Source organism: Filicampus tigris, chromosome 14 (genome assembly GCF_054856515.1).
Source record: "Filicampus tigris isolate MCC_2025a chromosome 14, RoL_Ftig_1.0, whole genome shotgun sequence".
Lineage (NCBI taxonomy): Eukaryota > Metazoa > Chordata > Actinopteri > Syngnathiformes > Syngnathidae > Filicampus > Filicampus tigris.
In genome coordinates, this window is record NC_141230.1 from 14,242,027 (window position 1) to 14,267,475 (window position 25,449).

General features: G+C 39.6%; 1 protein-coding gene across 2 annotated transcripts in view; it reads left to right on the top strand.

Annotated features, from left to right (window-relative positions):
* Positions 1–25,211, top strand: part of LOC147136472 (partitioning defective 3 homolog B-like) — a 125,086-nt gene extending 99,875 nt beyond the window's left edge. Inside the window, exons 24-27 of one of the 2 annotated variants that reach the window (XM_086052186.1) lie at positions 7,093–7,169; positions 20,248–20,463; positions 21,221–21,334; positions 22,504–25,211. In XM_086052186.1, the coding sequence (XP_085908312.1) occupies positions 7,093–7,169; positions 20,248–20,463; positions 21,221–21,334; positions 22,504–22,630 (534 nt within the window). In that variant the 3' untranslated portion in view covers positions 22,631–25,211. The remainder of the gene's footprint in view (positions 1–7,092; positions 7,170–20,247; positions 20,464–21,220; positions 21,335–22,503) is intronic. The other variant, XM_086052187.1, reaches the window with a different exon arrangement.
* Positions 25,212–25,449: the final 238 nt, after the last annotated feature.

The window sequence follows — 25,449 nt, forward strand, 5'->3', positions numbered from 1 at the left end:
TAAGACTATTTTTGGCTTTTTGAAACACTACTTTTATACATTTTTATTTTACACTGTAACGGGCTTCAGTATTTAGAAGTAGGATGCTTGAATGACCAACCTTTGAATCACAGTTAATTGAATGCATTCAAGAATCATGTATGGCTAATAGGGATTTAAAAACAATACAAAAATTTGATTGTACATGTATATGTACACCCATTCTCTCTGAGACTCTTATGCCACATATGTGGTACAGTTTGAATGTTGGTGAATCCATCACACAGCTAATAATTATGGTGTGGATGGTTTGAGGAAGTTGAGTGACATTTTCAGACAGTACAGTGAGGGAAAGTAGATTATGAAGTCTTACACATAATGCTCAGGATTACTACTTGGATGTATTTTTACTGGATTCAATATATTTGTACGTATGAGTGAAAACATCTGGCTTTAGCATGTCGGCTTGAGGTTAGTTCTGTGTCATCAAGTATTGGCTGCAACACACACATGTACCTACACATCTTCACTAACACATGGGCTTTTGAAAGATGGGTTTTAATTGAGCCAGCCTAAACTGCTGGCTTTGCAGAACAACATGACTGATGTGGATTAAAACCTGCCTCTCTTTACTCGATGGGTGGGTGGGGTATTCCAATCCAATTCAACAGTTAGATCAAGACAAGGACATTGGTACTGGAATGTACACAAAGGAGTCCTGTGATGTTGTTCAATATCACTATAAAAGTGCCCATGGTGTCCCATAACCAATAGTCATCATGAAAATAACAGAATAATGAAACTTTGAGGTCTTATTTTAAGTGGCTACACATTTGCATGCATTTTTCCATTTATTTATTTTACCAGGTAAGGCAGTTGAGTACACTTTTTCATTTACAATGTCAACCTGCAGGGCAAAACAAGACAAGATAAAAAAAAATGCATACTATGGGATGTACGCAACATATACACACATGTATTTGACAAATCAATGCATGATCAAAACAAGAGGCGATCGATGGCTGCTTTGGCCCGGCGGCGGTTGCACGGCTGCTTAGTAGCGGCTAAAATGCTAACAATATGCCGGCATCCTCTGCAAACTCCTTTCGCGTTATCATGCATTCCACGTCATGAATCACTTGTTCAAATGATTCAACAGGATTGTTGTGTTGCCTGTTTGTGAGGACTTCACCTGTACGACGGATTAATTTAGTCGCTTTGGAGATATCGCCACGCAAGCAACGGTGGGGCACAATCTTGTCAAAATAGTTCAATCTTTGGAAGATAACGTCAAGTCATGGCTGTCGGGTTGAGCTGCGCGTTCAGTCATTGTTTGCTTGTTTCTTTTTGTTTCCCTTTACGTCTTCACCTTGCAAACCAAGGTAAAGAAGGAAAAGCCGGACTCTGATTGACTGCTGTTACGCACATTTCCGCCACGTCTGATTGCTCGCTGATGCTCACAGCCGGTCACCGTAAGATCACAATTCTTGATCATGTAGTCACCGAGCCCTATTTTTATTGCCCTTTGGAAGGTCATTGACAAAATGTTGGGTATTTTGGGGCTGATGTATATGCTCCACCCCCACCTAAAATTGTATTTATTTATTATGTCTGTCTCTGTTAAGCCTGGTACCCTGCGCACTGGTGGTTGGGAACCATTGGTTTATGGTTGTTTATGTTTACACTGATTGGAAAACAGCTGTCTGCAAGGGAAAAGTCAAGCAACTCACAAGGGACTGATTTATAGTCAGAAGAGGAGCCGCACATAAAATGGAGGATAGCCACTATGTGGATTAATGGTGAGGCTGTACATTCAGTGATAAGGATAGATTTGCGCCAGAGGACCACTGTCAATGATTGTGCTCACGAGGAACATATAGATCCTAATTAAGAGTGTGCGTGGAGGATGGGTGTTTTGTAGCACTCACAGGACCCCGGTATTTCACTTTAGTCGTGCACGATTGGAGTGAGCGAGAAGAGTCCACAAGTGTTGTAATTGAGATGCTCCATCCAGGTCAGTCTTGAAAAATTATGTGAAGAGACTGTTGAAAGAAGAGAAATGACGCTTTCTTGATGACTTCTTCCATGCTCACTGTGCTGTGAAATGTCACCGGACCGTTTAGCCTACCAGTGAGACACTTCAGCCTAAGCCATCTGTGACAAAAGGGTAGGAACAGGGTGTGTATATGTTGGCTCAACACACTCGCCTGTCATATTGTTCACCATGCACTGCACTCCTGTCACGATGGTAAATCTTCTGTCTGCGACCAACTAACATGCTTTTTTTTCCCCGCATCTGACACACATTTTCATACGGAAGCAGAATACACTATGACAACTAAAGTGCTGGAACAGCTCAGGAGCTTGACCAATATGGGATTTTCGGGGCCTGATATTGGGGGCTAAGAAAAAGCCAATGTCCGATATATTGGCTGATAACCAGTACAGGATATCAGCCGTTATATGAAATAAGAACGCTGATGTACACAGGATATACGGTATACTCTACATCAGGTGTCACCAATGTGGTGGGTACCAGGTTGTCCCAAAGAACCACATGAGTAACCAGCAGACCTGTTCAAAAAATAACTCATCAGTGATGGCGCTGTTGTAGAAATGATCATTTGAAAATGTCAACACTTGCAGAGATTTCTTGAAATAGTGTTGCATATTGACATTTATCATATCTGGTTCCTACCCTGCTAAATCATTCAAATGTGTGTATTTATCATGTTCAATATGGGGGAAAAAAAAGGTCCAAAAATATAGCAAAGTCTATGTATAAAAACCTGTGGACATGGTTGTAATAGTATATGGCAAATTGAAGAGCAGTTTCCAATATATACTGCATTGTTTAACCCTTTTCCTGGCAATCATGGCTGCTATAAAATATAGCAGGTAGTTAGGCCTCTGTCATGTCACGTCTGTGGCCTTGTTACTTTTGACAAAATTTTATGGTTTTATAAAATCCACATCTGTTGTCTGTTCTCTACATACTTGATCAATTCACATGTGCACATTCATTACATGCACGTGTGTGTTTTTGTTTACTCTGCCTTTCCTTTGGCTTTAAACAACCATCTGTGCTTTGGTACCAACACTTTTTTTTTCCACTGTACAGTTTATCTCTAACTGTAAAGCAGCACAAAACAAGAATGTGATAGTGGAAGAAATAACCACACACACACATACGCGCACACACCTCCTGCTGTTGGTTGCCTTCACTAGTGGTCTTGTAGTGTTTGTTTCACATTTAATAGAGCCACAGTTTTTTTTTTTTTTTTTCAAACAATGGATTTTTGTTTTAATATCTTCTCAACTGTTGATAATAGGACGGTTGGACTAGTTTAAATTATAAATATGGAAGGCTGAGACCACATATAATTTTCCAACTTTTATGTGCCCAATAAAATTGAAGGCTTTTAAACAAGTAGCCTCAATGATAAGTGGTTTTCTTAAAGACGCCGTAAAGTCAGTTCAAAGATTTTTCTTCATACATGTACAATACAAGATGATTGCTGAGAGCCTGAAAAAAATGACGACTATATAATACTCAATTGTGGAGCTAGAGCCTTAAGCTTTTCAGTTTTCCTGATTTTATTTTATTTTTTTGGTGGGGGGTGGGGTCAGCCCATTCAGCAGACACACTCACAACATTCGAGCGTGGAGAATAGCTTGATTATTTAGTAGGGATGAGACGAGACAAAAATCCCGCGAGACGAAATGTCTCACGAGATTCAGTCCGCGAGGACGAGACCAGATTTTTGCTATATTTTGCATATAAAAAAATACCTAGTGTAATTTTTTCAGTTTCCAAAATGTTTTTTGTCGACCAGACTGCAAGAAAATTAATCATCTAGCTCCCAAGTGCAAATTTAAACAGGAGTCACTTTCGTTACATGCTCTCAAATATTGCTGCAATAACAGCTAAAGATGAGATCTTTCCTCTTACTGAATACTTTGACAATATCCAACTGTGCTCGTGGGGCAGTAACTGAATTGTATATAGTGTTTTATGTTAATTTATTGGCTTTATTTATTTATATTTTATATATTTGTTAATAATATTTATTGATATATTTATTCATAGATGTATCACTGCCTCTTCTTGGTTTTTTTATTGTATTGTTTTTAAAGTGCTTTGTTACAGCTGTAGCTGTTATGAAATGCGCTATATCAATAAAATTGTATTGTATTATAGAGTTCAACTTGTTTCTCAGTCGATCTTCAACAAGAGGAATGTCACTGCGTCTGTGTCAAGATTTCTGCAACTCGTCGTAGCTCTATGCTCCTCAGAGCTGCAGATACGGCACCCCGTTGCTCTAGATCGCGGGCTATCATGTCCAAAGAGTTGTTCTAGCGCATGATTACGTCCATAATTAGTTTGTGCGCGGACAGCTCGAGCTGTCTTTATTTAAATGTCAAAAGTGCTGCTGCTGTTGAGCATCGGTGAAAAAAAGAAACTGTACGCTTGACACGTCTAAGCAAACATGATACGCGGCCAACTTTGGACCAGCTGCACTAGCGTTGCGTTCATTGACTGCACGATAAACACTTAATGTGTGACTCAAAGCCAGCCTCACGTATTGCCACATCCATGTTGCGAGCGTTGTCGGTCACAACAGCGACTCCGTGATTTAGCCTCGGAGGTTCCCATTCGGTGACAACTCCTTTTAGGACATCTGCTATATTCACCCGGACTCCAAAACACCGTCAAAAGAAAACAGATCTCGTAGCACGAGATCTCGTCCCATCCCTATTATTTCATTTTTGTTGTTTTTTTTTTTAAATAAAGATTTTAAGTCTCGTTTTATAGACGTTTCTGACATTTTTAATCATTCAAATTTGGCAGTTGTTAACGACACTCATCTCTGTGGCGTGTCAAATTTAGAAATCATTATTTTCAGTATATGAGGACATAAAAGCTACGCAAATGTTTGGTCCCAATCCCTTGAGTTGTTAGATTTTTGTCAGCCTCATTCAGGTTGTGCGTAAGGATGGTGCTTTACCGTTATCCCTCCGGTGTTTTGGTAACACATATAACCCAATTTTATTACTTTCATCAGTCTTGTTAGTTGCTGGCTATAGAGGCCAACAGTATAAGCCTTCTGAAACACAGGTTTGTTTGCCCACTTGGCATTATTTAAGAATGAGACACTATAACTCAATATATTAGTTAGTGTTAAATCGCTTGGAGTAAACTGAGACAAATTCTTGGATGTATTCAAAGTTAATCACTGCAGTATTTATCTAGTCGGGCCTGACCTATTAACATGGTTAAATGCAGATCAGATTGTAATCTAAAATCAATTACTAGTTGGATAGAATTGACATTGCCACGAAACCATTGTGAGTGTTTCTGCGGGATGTCTTGACATGCACAGACTATTAGCTGCTTTATTCTTTTAAGACCTTCCAGTCAAACCTTTTCTCTCCTGTCTTGACCTGACTTTGTCTGTGGTTTGTTTTCACTTTTTTCTCCTGATCCTGTGCATTCACTACCTTCACCTTTTTGTTGGATGTTGTAGTCACCCAACCTTTCCTATTTTCTCACCCCTTGAGCTATCTTGTTTAAATCATATTGTTAATGTTCCCATCACCTCGCCACGCCGTCAGGCCTGTCTTCACCCAATTCTCTCCCTCCTTTTATAATCCACCTCTCATGTCTTTCCTCCCACCGCCTCCTCGCTCAGTGGCTTCATTATATCCCTTCGATGTATTTCAACTGCTCTGGCTCATTTACTTCTCATTCATGCAATCTCTCTTTTCTCCTTTCTTCTCCATCTAATACCCTTTCATTCATTCACCCCACATATCTGTGCCCCGCTAATATCCCACGTCTGTCTACCTGAGATATTAGAGCTATAAAGACAGGTGTTCAAAAGAAAGCGGGGCCAGAAAATGTGCTTTATATCCCTCCTGGCATCATTCCCTTGAATACAAAGTGAAGAGGATGCGTGTGATATCTCACGCTCAGACCTTTTTATGTTGACAATATTACCGTGAGTCGAAGGGAGAAGAACCTAGTTTTCTATAAAAACCTTCAGTCCTTTGTCTTCCCCCTCGCTTAGGACACGCGCAAGCACTTCGCCAATCCCATTGTTGTGTTTTCTTGGATTTGATGCTAATATTATTCTTTATTCCACTGTGCGTAAACAAGCTATACACTCACATTTTGGTTTTGTTTGGCATGAGAAGTGCTGGTAAAAAGGATGTGTACTTAAGAGGAAGTTATTGTCAGACTGCGGTCCAATCACATCCCTCACCCGAGAGTATATTAAAAGGAGTTGTATTTGCACTTTTCCATATGATCTGTACTGAGAGTACGTTTTGGGTTCTGTGATGTATCGGGTTTAGTTGGAGTCTTTCAGGAGTACTGCAAAAGCTCGAATATCCCTACTGAATAGAGCGGGATAATCGCACAGACATTCTGAGTGTTGCGGCAGCAAAAGAAATAAGTTGGTGGAGATTTTTTTTCCCCTCTAGTTTGGAGATGAAACATGACTTTAATCATGTGTGAGTTGGAGAGAAATATTCACAAGCAACCTCATCGAAAGGAGACCCTTTCCACCTATGTAGGCGCAAAGTCTAAGTCCTTAATAACTAGCCTTTGTCAATCCTAAATGACATCCTTATCACTCAGACACATACACACATAGAAATATACAAACTAATGAGTGTGGATTACACACCTTTATACATGCATTTTGCCATTTAGATATTTAGGTTAGCAATTTATACGTTTTATTTTCAGTGTAACAGTATTTTCCCATTGAAACTTTCGGTGTTGTGTGTGGAGCTGCTGAAGGAAGCATAAAGAGCATGCAAAGAGCAGCATGAAGCAGGCAAAGACTGTGGAATACTTTTGTTTAACCAGCAACAGGATCAGACATACTGTGTCACCAAATCACTGGAAACCCATTCCACAGACAAGCCTTGGGTTGGCAGAACACAAGGACAATCAGGGAACCGACACAGGGAGCGGGGGTTCTCAAAAAGAAACCTTTTTATTGCTTGTTTTTTGAAAATGCTCAAATTGAACTATAAACAATGATCCACAGAGACGAACAGACACACAAACAAGCGTAACTTTTGTGGCTTTGTCTGTCGCAGATTCCAGGCAGAGGGAAAGATCATCGAATTGCGCCACAATATGAAGAGGTGGAGCGTCAGTATGCCTCCCTACCAAGGTACTAATCTTGTTTTTCTTTACTTTTTGTTCCTTATCCTTGGCCACCTCCGAATCTTAATATTTCTGCATGCTTGACTGTTATACTTTCCTCTTTTTGGCCACTCACGAAACTGATTTCTAATATAATGTAAGATTTAACTTTGAATGCTCGAAAAGAACAACAATGTGGATTCCAAATGCAAATTACATCTCAGTGTGCTCTCAGTTTCCCCTGTGTTGTGTTTTGTGCTGTGGTAAGACCATGAAATGGCTAAAGGTCAGACTTGCAGTGAAAAGTTTGTCTAGCACTTGTTGGGGACAAGTGATGGCCCACAGCTGCTTACCCACCGTTTACACGTGTTCCTCTTAATGGGAAACACAGTTGTAGACATTCTATATTCTCTATGCATCATCAGTCACTCTGCCTTGAACGTCTCAATTTTCAAGGCAGTCTCTCGCTACTTCAAAGCCTTCACCTTCAACATTCACATCATTACCTTTATTCTCTGCATTTGTTCCCTTGATTAATTGTCCTTCCTTTCCCCTCCGTTGTCATGTCACTCTCCCATGTTTTTTTCTTCCAGGCCTACCAACTAAACATTTTTTGAAATGCACCCCTCGTCTAAAGATAGAAGTTATAAATGTGTAAATTTAAAGAGTAAAACGGAATAGTGCTTACAACATTCGTCATTCCCCAAAGACTCAAGATAGTCACAAATTGCCAATTCTGTAATGTAATGGAGTAAGAACACTTTGTTACTGCACTTAAGTAGATTTTGCATGTATGTATACTTGACTGCGTTACTTATATATGGCAAATTTCACATTCAATCTACTACATTTTCTAAATAAAATGTAAACTTTTATTGCAATACATTTTCCCTAACTTATTTTGCTAATGTCTTGGGTCTTTTACTGCTGTCAAAGAAGAGTCCAGTCAGATAACCTCTTTGACACGTGGCCCTCCCCTCTTTTGCTCCCTCTCTGCAGTAAGACAAGCTTCAAGCAGTTAGGGAATATATTCTAAAGTGTTGAATCTGTGTTGAAGTCAGTATTTATTTGCAATTGGACATATTAGTACTGTACTGTTCTGTTTACGCAGTATTTTCCTTGCCAATATATTACATGACACAATTATGTGGCTGTTGCTATTTTTAGATTCACTACTAATGCTAACCTTGGGCCAGCTACTTGAAAATGTCTGAGCTGAGCGACAAGTTATTCTACATTAAATAAAGCTTCAGACACCCACCAGAGAAATATAGCAAACTAAGTTACAAGGAAATGACAAGCAATGAGGAAGCAATGTCGTCAAAGCCCCATTTTTTATTTTGGGGGGAAATACAACATATTGTTGTGGTGTAAATGAACACTACCAGTGGGTGTATTTATAGGAATTGGTTTTGTGCACTTGGGTTAAAGACTCTTCCTACAGGATGAAGTGCTTCATGCCTGCATAAAGTAACAGAAATGTTAGCATTGAAAATTCCTCATCCAACCTGCTAGGATAAATTAATTTATGTTAATCCAGTGATGTCAAAATGTCAAGTTTGTTTTAATTATAATGATCTTGGTTCGGCAGAATATGACATATATTCATACATAGACATATGTATAATAGTTTAACGTGCTAGCTAACTTCGCTTATTAGCCAATACGCAAGTCTTTAACTATACAACTAATGTAAGATAAATACATAAACATGACATTAGATTAAATAAATGCAGAATCAAAACTCTAATCACTGACTTTTTAAAATATTTTTACTTTAATTTTAATTACTTTCAATGTGAGAAAATTACTTAAGTACTACCTAAGTATGTATATTTAATGTCAGGTACTCTACCATGAAGTTATTTTCTGTTACAATACTTGTACTTGTACTCCAGTATCAACTTATACAAGATTGGTGTTTGCTTATCAGCATGCGAGAAAGAAAGTCACTAAATGGAAGAAGTACATAAGTACTGAGCATAAGACCATTTTTGTCTGGTTCCCATCTCAGTGAAAAATGCTGAGGGATGGCTTTTTCACACCTCTTCCATGCGTGTGTGTGTTTGTGCTTGTCTGTGCATGTGCGTGAGCAAAACGGAGGCAGAGTGTCTGTGCTGGTGATGACTTTAGCAGATGGGGCCAAGAGCAGTGATGATAGTTAGGGGGTCTAGCTGTCGCTTTGTAAAGTCTCAAGAAATTGGACACGCACACACTCACACATACAGGACACTGTCTCAGTCTCATGCTTTAGCGACTAGAAAAGTACTTGGTAGCGCACTGACCTCCACCAAGGTGGAAAGATTTTGAGCGCAAGAGGATTTCTGGCGAGGAACTTTTTCTTTTTCATTTAGTACCTTTGTAATGATAATAAATTCTGCCTTGCTTTGAGCAACTCTGCAAAGTTATGTGAAGTCACGGCTTATTTCGTGTGCTGATAGTGTGGTGGACGATGAATGAGACATTTCCATTTGCACTGTGGGCTGGCAGAGTTGACAGTTCCATCGAGAAGAAACAGCAACAGGAGAAAATGTGTTCTTTGATCCACATTTGTATTCCGTTGTGCACCAAAAGTTAGAGGGCATTCATTTTGCCTTTTTTTCCCCCACAAATTGAAACAATTCAGATGTGTCTTAATGACATGACATTTTCATCAAAGTACCCAAAGGATCAAGAATTATAGTATGCTTAGACACCTCATTTCTTTTTCCTGCTGAAATTAACCTTTTTGAGTAAGTGCCTCTTTCTCATGAGCTCATGGTGACTGTTGGTGGCAGTGAACTCACCTTAACTGAACTTGCCTGTAATTCACTTCACAACAAGCAGCAGTTCGGCAGATACTGAACAATTCTTCAAAAGAAATGGCGCCAACCTGTTTATTGCCACTCCCATTTCAAGAATACTGTCAAACTGAACAGAACAAAGACAATTACACTTGTACTTATAACAACCACATACAGTAGCTCCGCCTCACAAAAGTCTGTTAAGCTTAGCGCTAACAACTAATAACACCAGTCAGTTGGAAAACTCTTCATGTGTATACAGGACACTGTCAGTATTAGGGCCTTTTCATTCTGCACTTAGTTTTCTTGGTGTGCAACGCAAGGCGGCACACAAGGACGGCAGTGTCCCAGTTGCAAGCGTGCCCATATTTGGAAGCACTTGGGTAGCAGCCCATTTGGAAGTAACAGGGAGTTTTTCCACTTTTTCCACTGATAGCGTTATTGCTGTTAGCACATTGAGATCATTCCGGCCCCTCTCCTATTGGATGCGCCTTATGACGTCGGCTTTTTTTTCAATTTGAGGCCATTTTAAAACAAATTATGCAAGCCTATACCGATTTGTATGTTTGAATGGATAGAAAAGGAGAAGAGAAGTGAGGAACCAGATCCCAGTATTGTCTTTATCACTGCCATTTTCTTCCTGCTACCACTCCAACATTTCCCCTCCCCTACATCGCACCTTCTATCTGTATTTTACCAGTTTCTCACACTTCTCCACTTTTATCTCACAGTGCTACATTATACTGGAACAATAGTCCCCTGTTGAGAGCCAGTTTCAACTGTAAACAGCCATCGAAGCTAAATCAACATGTGGTGATTCTACCTGAAAATTAGAGCTTTAAAAACATGTCGCTGCTACACCCCCTTATATTAAGGAGAGTCGGATCTCGGGCATTGCCATGGCAACCTTGGATCCCCTATATTGGTGGGCTAGCTCAGAGAAGTGATATGTTGTTTTTGCTAACTTCGGTGCTATCTTTAGTTTTCAAGGTTGTATGTAGTGCTCATGCAACCTTTGCCACCCTCTACAATGTCCACACACACTTTATTTTTTTACTAGGGTTGGGAACGATAAACCTATACGACCGCATAGCCGCTCGTTTAAGCGAGCACAAGAGCTGTTTTCTTAGCAGACTCCTCAATTGATACAAATCAGCCAGGAATCATTCGCCGAATTTATTGTGGAGTTTTGGTCGGATATGGTGAGGCTAGGAGTTGGTTGCCTGAGTATTTCCATTTTTTATCTCTTAAGCAATGCAAGCGTTGACAAAAAGACTATCGCGCACGCTGGGTGAAGTGATGTTGACAACGCAGACAGCACATAACAATTTTGGTGTGGTTCTCAAATGAACATCAGAGGTTATTGTTTTGCTGCTCTTTTTTTTTTTTTTTTCCGAGCCACTAACCACATGAATGAGTTTACTACTCACCACTAGTGTCCGACGCTACCGGGCATAACTGGAGTAGACAGTTTAGCTTCTTGCCCCATTGTGGTGAAAACATGATCGATGTTACATACGTCTCTCTACATATCTAATAATCTTAACGGGGCAAGCTGCAGCGGCTGTGAATGTGCACTTCTGACACGTCATGTCCCGATTTGACGAGTTCTTTCTAAAACCCGCCTCAAGTTTCTGTGCCTCTGATGTGCCAATTGCCTGTAAACACAGGAAGAAAGTGGCTTTTGTTTCGACACATAATGTAATAACAGTTTTTTTTTCCTAGGGGAGCCAATGATGTTTTAATGTTTACAGATGTTTTGATCGATTTAGTCAATGTTTATTTTTGTGTTGCCTTAAGTTGTGTATGACTTTCAAAGCATATCAACTTTTTGTTATTAAATTATGATTGTTATCAACGAGGATTTCTGTTGTTGATAGCAATCGGTTGTTTGAAATGCAGGTTTGACCCAATTAGATTAGCTAAACACCCTGTCCCATTTTTCCTTGTTATCACTCTTATTGGATTCAACTCACCAGTCAGACATGCCGTTCAGGTCTCCGGGAAGGCTGTCATTTCCTCATTAGAATGATAATTTGATTATTACTCATGAGAAGCGCATGCTGTTTTGTGTATCCTTTTCCCTGCATGTCTCTTTTAGTTGTGTCTTCCCATTATTCACCTCTATTTTATGCTTTTTTTCCATCGCAAAATCACATTCTCTTCAACCACTTCGTCCTCGTGCCCTCTAAATTCTGGATTAAAAAAGGACATTCTTTGCCTCTGTTTAGGGGAGAAAGGAAACGGAATGTCCCTCACTCTTTCTGCCTCTCTCAATCTCTCTCGACAAGACCTCCCAACCAGGCCTGAGATTTTCCCAGACCACTTTACAACTGGTACATAAGCAACCCCATTGTCCTCAGTTTTTTTGTTCTGCGTCTCTGGACTCATCAAGACCCTTGTTATTTGTTAGCTATGTAGGAGATGCTAAAAAGACCCTCCCATGAACCTATGCTATGCCTTGTATGTTTTTTCTCATAGCCAGAATTATTTCCCAAAAGTTGAAAAAAAAACTTGATCAGTCATTGTAAAAACGTAATAACACGACCAGTTCTTAACATGCGTCTACTCACATACTGTGAGATGATAAGATAGCCCATACACATTTTAATGAGGGTGATAGATGGTTGGATGAATGAACATTTGTTGAATAGTTAGCTCGTCTAAAATGTGCATGTAAGCTTGTGTTTTCAATAAAATTGACAGGCAAACTTGGTGGTATAGTACTATCCATTTCACTTCAAATCCGAAACAGTCTTGGCTGTGAACCATGCAAACAGAATAAACACATTTGTGGTCTATGTCAAGATCTCTCCTGGTAATGAACCTGGTTGGCAGGGTTCTTCCTCAACCTCTGTTCACCCAAAACTCTTCTTTATGTACCAAATTTGTAGCTGTGCTATTTTGCGGTTTTGTAATTTCACAAGCAATTTTTCTCAAGTTATCACGCTCTGAGCAACGTGTCCCAGCTTGAAACTATTACATGTAGTAGAGACTATTGGCTCAAGATGTGAAATAATTGAGGTAGTTTCATTAAACTTGGTACAAGTAATAGATCTCATGATGTTTCAGGAAGTCACCAACTAAAGTGTCTCAGTGGTTAGGTATGATACTTTCAAGCCCACATGCACCCAATTGAACCCGTTGGACTTACATGGTCCACATTGGTGGAGCGAATACGATTATTTTACGACTATTACACACTGTATCTGATACGTTTATTTAACACGATTCATGTCAGAGTTTGATGTGACCAATTGTGACAATTAACTCAATGAGTGGCACGACCTGTGATACCCATGAAGAAAGTATGAATCACCGACAGGCAGTACTGTTATTGTTTGGTGCCACGGAGGCTGAATAAAGTAGTCTACCACCGCACGCTCGTCCAGTTTTCTTTTTGTTACTACACACAGCTATTGTATATTATTTCACAAGAGTGACTAGCAAACAGCTCGAAACAGTTTTTGACAGCAAGGTGTTGCTGTACTTTTCTAGTACGAGTATACTTTGCTAACCTAATCTACTTCATTTTTTTTTTTAGCATGACATCTACTTAAAAATAACTGTCATATGTTAGCATGCCGGGGCTATCATTTAGCTCCTTTTTTCTTTTTTTCTCAGAATAATGAAACCTTATGTTGCGTGCAATGAAGGACATTTATTTTTTTCTCCACATGCTGACTTGACCGACCTTGTTGCTCCAGTACAAATCTCTATGACAGAGCCACATGTGAGGAACATAATTTAGCAATATTATCTTTCTAGCTGTCCATTTCATTTAATCTGTATTACTTAGTTACCCTTAGTATCAATAATTTTGGGGGCCACAGCTTCACCAATTGGTTTCCAACTGGCATTGCTGTATTATGATGTTTTGTGAACCAGCACTCCAAATCTCCATTGTTCTGCCCTCTTCTGTTTCCGAGGCAACAGTCCCCTACCATCTGGAAGGTCCTCATTCCCGCTTCCTCGCTCTTTCCTATAATAGGTTTGTCCCCTGTCCTTCTCCCTTTTCTTTCCTTTATCCAATACATTTTGTGTTCATTTGCTGTGGACTATATTCTTTTTGTAGTTTTACCCTTACATTCAACCTCACACACTCACATGTGCATACACATAAACCAGATACCAGCAAGCGTGTCTATATATGCGCACGCTCTTCCATTCACTGGAAAACGTAATCATGTTAGTTTCCTGGACAGGCCACTTTGTGATTCATTATTTCTTTGAGAATTAATCATGTTTGAAAGACCTTTATTGGCAAAGACAGGTAGAAGGCCCTTCAAGTGTTTTTTTTTTCTTTTTCACATTTAAACTTCAATTGACCGTCTGAGCATGGTGACCTTCAGTATGGCCGGATTTTTGTCTTTGTTCCAACTTTCTCCAGCTGTATTTGCTCAGTTTTTATTTAGGTGCTTTTTCATTGCATTTTTTAGTTTTCATTTTTCCCTCTCCACACGGGTTAAAAAAATCTTCCACACAAGCATTTCCATTTCCTTTTTTTCCCCTCATTTTAAAACTAATCTGTCAGCACGGTAAGAGAATGATCTCTTCACAAAAATAGGAAGATCATTGTCGAAACAAAAGAAACTTACTGAAACGAATCTCTCGAGTTCATCTGTCTGGCACATCTTGCCGTCATTTTCCATATTCCTCTGTGTGACCTTTTGTCAATAAATCCATTGTTGTGTTGTCGTCTCAACTCAGATTGTCTTGTGTAAATGCATGGATGGCACTCTTTTGGAGCACATATAACTTTTGCAAATAAAAAAAAACAGAGTTTACATCAGTCCTGACTAGCAGAGCTGGGCATTTTACTAAAAATTGAGCGTCCGTTATTCGTCATCTGTCTGCAGCGTGGTTACCCTTCCGTCGTCCGTCATTCACCTTTTTTCCGGGGGCTTAGTACCCTCCTATAGGCCGGTCCGCCTCTGATTTTAAACGGTGCCGACTGCAGCTTTTTTTGTGCGTCCCATAGATGTCCTCCAACTTAAGTGTTGATCTTGAAACTGTTGTTTGGGGAAATAAAAATGCAACGTTCCACGACGTGCCACATGAGTTTTTGGGGGTGGTGTTCAGGTCCCCTAAAATACATTCATATTCACCAGAATACACACGCTTTTAGACAATGGTGAGTTTGATGCCATGTTGGGGCCCCAAAAAGTGGATTAAGTTGACAAAGCAACAATAATATTCAAAATCAATTTCCAAGAGGGCTTTTTCGCACCACCTGGTGCTTGGGCTCTAACAAAGAAACAGTAACTTACATATACAGAAGATGCCAGCAGCATATAGTAATGAAACACCATGGTGCTATTCTTAATGGATGGAAACTTGTGAATTATTGTTGAAGTCACCTCAACCAAATGTTTGTTGGTCTTTGCTCATGTTTATCCTTTTATTTCTTTGCAATTTGGTAGAGCTCCTAATTCCTTCTTGATAATATCCTCTAGACTTTGAACCATATAAGTGTTAGTTAGGAGCTAATGGAGTATCGCGTGACTTGGTGAGGTCAGGGATCAAGGCAGGTTTAAGGGCCTCCAGCACCAAAGCACCAACACAAATCTCCCTGGCAGCTGAACTAACAAGAAACCATCTCTGACACCCAATCACACACACACACACACACTCAGTGTGCAATCACTTAGTAGCAAAATAGCTTTATGTCTTATTTGGCTTCTGCCTATCTCTGCTGCTTCAGGTGCCACCCGTAATGTTTTTTTCATTCAGTGAGATTAGGTTTTGTCGCAACTCACACACGGTCCAAGATTCCTAATTCCATACCTGGCCAAGGTTTTCATACGGCGGCTTAGTGTGGTTTAGTTTAGTCAACAAAGGCAACTGCCAATCATACTGGAAGCCGCTTCTTTCTGCGATCTTGCCTGCCCAGTGCGTTTTGGAAAAAACACTTTGAATGACTTTATGTTGCATTCTGTGTGTGCATAGTTTTTCTCTAGTACCATCACAGCATGCACCGTAAAAAGGATTTATGTTATACTAAATGTAGCAGAGATGAGCAATAGATAACACAAAGTAGATTTTTATCGCCATGTTATTTGGACTGTGCTGCCTGTGGGATTAAAACACTAGAGTGCCGCATTAGCAAAGTGAACTGCTGTGATATTATATCACAGGAGCCATCTTTATTACAAGAAATAACATGAGAAGAGCAAAAGCATTTTCTTTTACCATTGCTTCTTTTTTTTTGGGGGGGTGGGGAGTTTTACTCTTTAGCTCCCTCTCATTCACACTCAATTTTCTTGCTCTCCAACCTCTACCGTCTCATCTTTTTCCTTCTCTTTACTCATTTTGATGCATTGTTCTATAGCTGTTGTTTCTTTTTTAATCAAGTCACTCCATTTTCTTTGTGGCTGCCTTCCTTAAACGTATGTGTGTTTGGTGGAAGAGAGTTTGAGAAGATTGATGTTTGTGCATGTGTGAGATCACCCATGTGTTTACATGGAGGTAACAGCTGCGTACAGCACTTTTACAAGAGTAAGTGAAAGTGTGTGTGTGTGAGTGAGAGGTTGGTTCTGAGGTTATAGAACAACTCCAGTGTTTACTCTCAAATCCATCGCAAACCTGAAATCCCCAAAAAGTAGAAAGTCTCACGTTACTGCAAAACACTGTCTGAGTCCACGGCTTAGCGAGCTGTATTACCAATTATCCCTTCAGCTCTTTGACCAATGTCTCCCCCACCTCCATATGTAGTTTTGGTACTTGCTGCTTTTGTATACGTCTTTGATAACTAAACAAAAAAAAAAATGACTGAACAAATTTTGTTGAAAACTTTTCGACGTTCAGGAAAACCAATTTCCTCGCACAGTCGTAGTACAAACACTGACCTGTGAGAGGCACTATTGTGCCATAGGTCATCCGGACTGTAGGATAATGCGAAGGAAAAAAAAAAGTGCTTGAAGAACCTATGCTAAATGTTAGCTTATCTTATCTCTACATTGCAGATCCAAACACTTCTCTTTGCCATTTTATTGCGGTGAATGATTTTTGGTATGCATAAAAACACTCAACACAAACAGTTGCTCCTCTAGTTGTGTCCAGCAAGAGCACAAATATCAGGTGTCGTGTTGAGCACACACATAAGGATTTGCCAGCAAAAATATTGATCAACAATACAATTGTTGATCTTGTTGTTTTTGAGCGGATTCGGAAGGAAAAATCACTCCCGCACCACAGGATAATTGATCAGATAATCTGTCAGAGACTTCTGACAAGATGTGCTGATCTCAATCGCAAGGGAGAGAAAAAGTTCAAATATGGCCCAGTTGTTTGTACAGAACCCACTTTTAGGTTCTGTGTTCCCCTTCTATCTGAGCAAGAATACACAGAAGTACTTGGAGGAAAGGTTCGAATAGAAAAACTGTTGAGCAAACTTTCCTTGATACAACCCACCTTTAGTGAATGTTACTCTTGACCAATCTTTACTAAATGATTTTATCCATAATCTTTTACAAATGTAATATTTAAAGCAACAGGCTACGGACAATGTTGACAGACTATGTAAAGACGCTCAAAGAAGGTATGCTTGGATACGTACGTCAGCAATACACGCCGATGACGTCTTCCACAGAGGTTAAGGAAAGGTGCTACAAAGGTAAGGAGATTTGACTTTTTGAGGAGGCTCAATTAATTCCCGTACGTGTGAAGACTGACTGACGGATAGTCAGCCCAGGTTGAACACCACTCGCCACTGTGATTTTTATGATTGTTAAAACACTGGTAACTCTGGATGTCGTCCTCTATAACTTCTTACACGCACGCCATTCACAGATTTTAGGTTGGAGGGTGTGACGTGGAAAGTTTAATTGGAGGGTTTTTTTTATGTACATTGACTCTGCTGTTTTACTTCTCATACGGCAACCGTTGTGTGTGTATGTGCTTGAATGCACGCATGTGCTTGTAAATACCAGCCGGTAATGGCTTCCACTCTCATTATTACCCCATAATCCCCAGCTGCTGTGCAGTCCTGACTTGGTTCCTGGTGGGAGAATTCCAAACTTGCTACTGGATTTACAGTTGATTCCCCACAGATTCTAACTGGATTTCCACTCCATTACCAATATGGCCACTTTCATAAGACGGCAACAGCTACTTAGGTTTTATTATTATTATTACTATTAAGTCTCTTGCTGTCTGTGAAATTCTATAACTTATTTAAGAAATATGCAAGCAACTTCTGCAAATGTATTTCTATTTTTTGTTTTTCATTCTACATACATATAAGAAACACACACTTATGAGATCATTTAATTGTCATATTCGTAAGAAATACCGAATTTTAAACCGATTGACATTTGTGGTAAAAACATAGCAAAATATTGTTTTGCGTTGTGCTCTCAGTAGGATGTGTCCTGATCTCAGTAGGATGTGTGTGATCCTCATGTTTGCTGCGACAGTTTGTTTTTATGCATGCAGCTCCCAGACAGTACAGTATGTGCGCCGTTGCTGGAATATAATGCAGTTGTACAGCTGCCTATACTCCTTGCCCTACGCACTGCTCTTATCTCTGCCTTAGTGACATCATCATGGTCAGGCCAAACAGTAGGTGACAGACTGGCTGACTGATATGAATACAGGTTTACTTTCAAGAGAGCAGTCTGCCATAGCTGCTGTCAAAAGTCATAAAGCTCTAAAAAACAAACATTTGGTAGTACTATAAACTGATTGGCCTTTAACTGTGAATGGGCTTTTCAGCAGACATTGGAGACATGTTGGTGAGATGGTTGCTTCCACTGTGATCCACTAAAAAAAGGAACCTGGAACCTGGTAAAATGTTTCATGATTATTACCAAATCTGCATTTGAATCGTTCTTTGATTGGTTGGAGTTTTTAAAGACCCGCACGATGGCGCCTATTCAACAATGTGAAATTATACTGTGATGTGTTTCTGTGGCACTTATTTTGAGAGTTGAGATTTGGTTCTGAAAGAAAAACTATGACAAAATAAGTTAGTCAATGAACAAGCACAGCTCACAACTATACAATCCCCAAAATGTCTTAACTAAATTGAGTTGAGAGACACATGTAGGAAGATGAAGTGATGTAATGGAATACCCCATAATGTTATATATGTGGCGGACATTTCTGTGTACGGGACTTAATTTCTTCCGGGCCCAAGCCATTAATACTGATTACCAGGGCCTACCACATTACAACAACTGTCATTTTTGTGGCAGGGATAACTGAGCCGGAGGTGACTTAAAATTGTCATTTTACTTGTGTGACCATTGTATGTATTGTGTGTTTCTACCGGTCAATAGCTTCTTGAACCAGTCCAAAACAAACACAGTGGAACCGCTTAATATTTATCATATATTGGAATAATTGAGGTAACCGTGAGTGTACTACTTGGCTGACACTGACAAAGATACTGTTGATTCAGTCTCGACTAGTTTGTGATGTAAAGGAGAAATGAAGTCAGTTCTGGGAAGGGACGGGATTAGTAAATACCTTATTGGCTAGGAAACAGAAGTTCATAAGTGACTCAACTCAGCTTTATTTCTAGAGCACTTTAACAACAAGCACAGCTATAACAAAGTGCTAACATAAATGACAATATTCAAAATAAAATAAAAATGAAATAAAGAATTTTCTCATTAATTTATACAAGTGCTTACTTTACATTAGAGGCATTGTAGTCCAACACCGTCATCATTCTCTGCTCAGCAAAATGCTAAAATAGTGCAAACATGACACAAAAAGGGTAAAAGCATTGGAGCTGTTGTAAACAGGCTGCAGCGAAGGTGCACACATTAAGCACTGATATTCTCTGCCAAAGAATGTCACGGCTCAAAATCGCTGAAAACAGTCCAGAACTGGCTAATATGACGCACAATGAGCGTTATATGGCAAAAAACGGTGAAAAATACACATTAAGGAGAAAATTTATCAGAGCTTTTGTAACAAACTGCAAAATACAAGCACCTGTGAGACTAACAACATGTAATCGATTAGTTGATGTGGTGAATTTTCCCCATTGTCTTTCGAGGAACATTCAGTTGTAACTTTGACTGATAATGGTGAAGGTCAATGATCTTGCTACTTTTTTTTTTTTTTTTAAAGAAATGTTTACTTGTGTTATAAAGTATATGCTTCTGAAGTTCTCAACATCCCTTAATGAGCGATGAACTAATAAGTAAAAGCAAAAAATGCAGTATTAGAATCGGTATCATGTTAATCAATGTTTTACCCTGCGTGGGTTGCAGTGCAACACAATCGTTTCCTGAAAAAATGAACTACCCACGTGTTAAATGATAAGTTGGTGTTGTCCTCTTCGCTCATTTGTCACGTTCCCTTTTCCAGACGAGGTCCATTGGATCCAGCTGAGTACACCATGCATCCCTGGTCAGGTCATTACATGAGCGCTCCCAAGGCTCCGCAAGGTTACCCCAAGGCCCCGTCCTACCCTAACCCCAACTTGCAGTCCCCTCCATCATTCTCCAACTACCCCCCTAGCCAGCCTTACTCACGGCCAGGGGACCCTCGGGGAGTTGACTCTGGTTTTTACCCCCACCCAAGGTAATTGAATGCAACAGTTGCTTCTTAGCTCATGGTCCTCCTTACTCGATTCACACAAGGTTTGTCAGAAAGGTTCCATGACTGCTGTCACAAAAGACATATTTCCTGCCCAAACTACAGCTCGTTCTATTTCAGAATAATCACTCTGAAGTATATAACACACTTTCCCAGCCTTTTCTGTTATGTCATCATGCACTACTGGAAGGATTCTTCCGGGATTCTCCTCAGGTCCATTGTCACAACCATCTTGATGTCACCCATGGCGTCACAGAGTGGTCCCCTTGATGACCCTAATGAGCTAGTGAAAGCGGGGGAAAAAAATCACAGGTTGCTCCAGTGTGGTGATATTCTCATCATCTGCTTTGCTGTCTTTGGCCTTGGTGAAGTCAGACTCTTCCTTTGAAGGCTCTGTCTATTCTCTCCAGGGCGTACTCGAAGATCCATGACTCATCACCAGTGACAATTCTCCCAAGCAAGTCTGGTCTCACGGGCTTCGTCGCTCATTCTGATCATTGCTACAGAGGATATGAACATGAAGACATTTCAGGTTGATTACAAGAAAAAACTCATAGTTTGTCATTTGGGGTTGAAATACATCTTTTGTGACAGCAGTCCTACAACATTTCCGACACACTTTGTGACTGTATGTTCCATATTTAGCCACCACTAACTGGCGTTCCCCCATAAGATTGATACTACTAGCGCTGTCCTTGCATTCTCTTAACAGCACATGCTCACTGCATGTTTGTGCCCTCAGCTCCCAGCAGAGAGGACCCTTGCGACAGGATGTGCCCCCATCACCCACACCACCGCTTCGGGGGCTGAGGTACGACACGATGACCCGTGGAACTGCTAGTGGAGGAGGTTACAGGTAAGTTCAGTTTGAGGCTGAACATGCCTCGTAGTAATCTAACATTTGGTATTAGCCATTTTAGAGAAAAGAGAGCGTGGTTAAGTTGGTTGCTAGCATGCAACAATAGCATGCGGGTTACCTTTAAAAGGTATATGACTGTAGAATACATGTCCTAAATAAGAATTCATATTCCATTTCATAATCCAATTGTTCCATTATATTATACAATATACATGGTAAAGATAGTCAAGACCATATTTGCACCAAAAAGATATTCCATGCTTCTTTAAAGTCTTTGTAAAGTGGCTTACCCAAACTGGAATCCCGTGTCGCATTGTGGTCAAAGGTGGAATCCTGGTCGGTTATTGCACCTGTTTCTGCTGTAAATAGTAAATCCTTGTTGTAGTGGATGCCGCATGTTAATGAAGGTGGTGGTAATGCAACTAAATAATTTGCCAACCGCCAAAAGAAAGTAGAAGAAGAAATTGAAGAAGGAAAAGAAATAGTAGAACAACTAGTGTTAGGTATGGCAACTAATTTGGTGACGCCTCCCACCACCTAGCTCACTATCCGACAGCAAGGTACTCTTCAGCAAGCATGTCAGCAGACTATCCACGGCAAAAAAAAAAATGGAAAACTGAAATTCTGAAAAACTGTTTAACACTCTATCGCCACAATTGAGTCCTACATAGTGTTCAGTCTTTGCATGTTTTCAGCATGTATCTTCAGAAATGTGTACAATACTGTATTTAGAAACTAATCTCTAAATTCACTTTCCAGGGTCTTTAATATTAGGGTAGTGTATTTTGCCTGAATATAATACTGTGTTCAAATGCTTTAAGTTAATGACACAAGCTTGTTCAGGCGGTCTTCTCCATAATTTTCCTATGTGCAAGTGTTTCTGCATGTAGGTTTGTACTTTGTCTCGGTTTTGCTGGAAGTGCATTATATTATCACAATGTCCTTTTGAGCACACAACTTAGAAATTCATATTTTTGGCTAAGCTATAAGCACATATATTCGTTCCAAGAACCTCGTATTTTGAATACACGATTTAAATTCCCCCTGCCTTGAGTTACATTTATGCTAATGTTATGTAAATGATATTACTTCCCAACACATCAATGACGCCACAGAATTCCATCTCGGCATCTCTATTCTTATGTAAGAGAAAACTATTCCTACAGGCACCTCGCGGATCCCAGTCCAGAACATTATGGCTACACTGGGGAGAGTGGACGACAGCAACATCAACATCAACATCAACACCAAACCAACCCAAGACAAAAGAATGCCATGACTGCAGCTGTGTAGATTTGGATCCAGAGAGGGAAATTAGAAAATACACATTGTCTTTTAATACAGTTCTCCAATAAGCCGCAGAAATCAAAGCTCATTGTGGCGGAATTCCGATTTCTGTCACTATCAAACGCAATCTGCTGTTTGAAGTACACCGCCAAGCTAGACAAAGGAGGTTAATTGTAGGCCGCAATACACAATATCACTTTTGTTTGAAGTCATGGTAATTGCCTCCCTTAACAAACCACATACACTAACTGTCACTTTAGAACCATGTCTCCTCTCACAGGAGGGAAATATCAGTCAGTCAGTCTGCTGGTTGGACCACCACTTTGCTTACAAATGAACTCCATTATTGTTTCATCATGCACCATCATCATGATCAGGATTTAATTGGGTTTACTTTACACGTAGCAACATTCTGATCTGCCGTTTTGCGCATGCATACATTTGCTCGCAAAGTCTGAAACTTTGTCTTTCTGCACTTATGAATGATGGCATTGAAATGGTAACGACCTAACATTTTACCACATTTGAATCAAAATTTTAACCACTAGAATTGAATGTGAAGATGCAATAATTAGTTCGATTTAATTTAGTTTTTTTTGTTTTTTTTTAACTTGAATTATCTTTGTGAATGTACGAAAACGTTTAGTCACTCCACTTAACTTAATTAATGACAACGGTAAGGACATATCACTGTTGTAAAAAGGCCAAAACCACTGTTGTTTTCAAAACATACAGTAACGTGAGATTGAATACATCTGGTCGTTTTTACGGCCGCTATAATGAACGCGCACACCAAAGTAAGATTCACCAGAATTCTTCAACAGTTTACATGAATGTCTTACAGAAGTGTCTAAACACGGCCGAGGAATACAAAGTAGACTAAAAAAAATCATGGAGGGAGGGTTTACTGGATTTTTTTTGTTTTTTTTAAAGTCATATCTGTCCACGTCCTCTTTGGCCTGGTGATGTGTTCAAGTGCACACAGGAACTGAGCTGGAGAGTCCACTTGGTGTTGGCACACCATTTAACCACTTGCTAAAAAGTCACTTCACAGAACTAAGCGTTCAAACCTGTGTTAACATCTTTTCTAGTTGAGCAGTATTAATGTCAGTGGGTAATACATGCACAAAAAAACATTTCAGAATCAGCTAAATTGCTTTTGATGAAACTCCACAGAAGCCTTTCATTTTGGCAGCAATTTTGCCTGTCAATTTTGGCCAAACTAAGAGGGTACGAATACATTGAATAGAGGGCTAAGAAATAGAATAGTAGTGTTGGAGTCGGTTAAGCATACAGAGGAGAATGTGGCCAGAAGATGAAGTGCAGGATTCACGAATGTGGCCCAGAAGGGTTTGAGTGAGAGTTTGGTGTAAAACATGGAAATGTAACTCTGCAGTGGGAGGAATACATTTTAGTGCCAAGGTTAATCATAGTTCTCTTCACTACAGGTATTACTGAAAAAGGTATTGCAGTATGACTGTGAGCGTGGAGAATGTACGAGTGTTGGAGAAAATGATCCAATAGATGATTACAGAAGAGGAGCTCCACTTCACTGAGATGTGAATGTTACATTCAGTCACTTTACTATCATTACATGTCTGTGATTAGTCTAAATGGTCACCAACCAGGTGTGTCAGAAAAACTCCACGACTGGTGTCACAAAGGATATTCAGTGATGCCCTGAGATAAGAGTTTAATTTGTTCATTGAGCACGCTTGTGTCTCAAATCATCTTTTCCCCATCGAAATGAATGGAAATGCCATATTAATCCTTTCCAGCATCCCAAATCCACCACACCCTTATTTTTTTTTTCTATTAAGAAAAATAATCCTCTATAATATTGTGCTTTTTAAAAAAAAACATACGAATGCAAATAATTAAACAGTTTTGCCACATGTTTTGCTTCATTTCAATGGACATTTTGCTGCTTCTTTTGCTGTGTGCACCTTGGCCACTTGGGGGGCAGTATGAGATGAGTTGAGTTCACTGCCACCGTACAGCACAGGTATCTCAGATTTTTGCTTGCAAGTTAATGCGAAGAATCAGCTGAACCACGGCTTGTATCTAAAAAAAAAAAAAAAAAAAAGAAAAAAAAAATCTTAAATTGGGTCACTGTCACCCCCAATTGTCTGTAACACCAGTCCTGGAACTTTTCTGATATGTTAATTCCTCATTTCTATTTTTTTTTTTTTTTTTACGCATTTCTTGTCATGAATGTTTGTGTTAATATGGAGTCGCAGATTGTTTCACAAATGTCTGCGTTTAAGCACGTTTTACACGGATGAACAAGCTAACTCTTTTGTGAAAAGTGCGTACTTTGCTTAAACATTTTATGTGCATGCTCTGTGCTTTTTTATGGCATAACCTAAAGGTACATACCAGGAGTCCTTTTTTTTTTAAGACTTCTGGTGCTCACCGAAACCAATGTATGAAGGAACAAATTTAATAATAATTTTTTTATGAAGTATATTGTTTGTAAAATCCATGAAAAAAAGTATCGTAACTGTCACTTTTGTAATTGTCCAACCACATTTTATATCCATGTATATAAAACTTTTTTTGCATTAAAAAAAACGTTTAAACAATACACGAGCTCAGATGTCTTTATATAAAGTTGTCTGTGCTTCTTTTTATACACTCTAACCTCTGCTCTGCTCATCTGTTAAGGTTAATTAAGTGTGAGTCGAGAGAACTGATTTTCCTCCTGCCTTGCATATTCTACAAGGTGAGTCCAATTTTAGTCCGTTAAGAAGCTGATAAGTTGTCTCTTTGTAAAGAGCGATAGATGTCGGCCCCAAATTAACGTGCAACTAATTATCAATTAG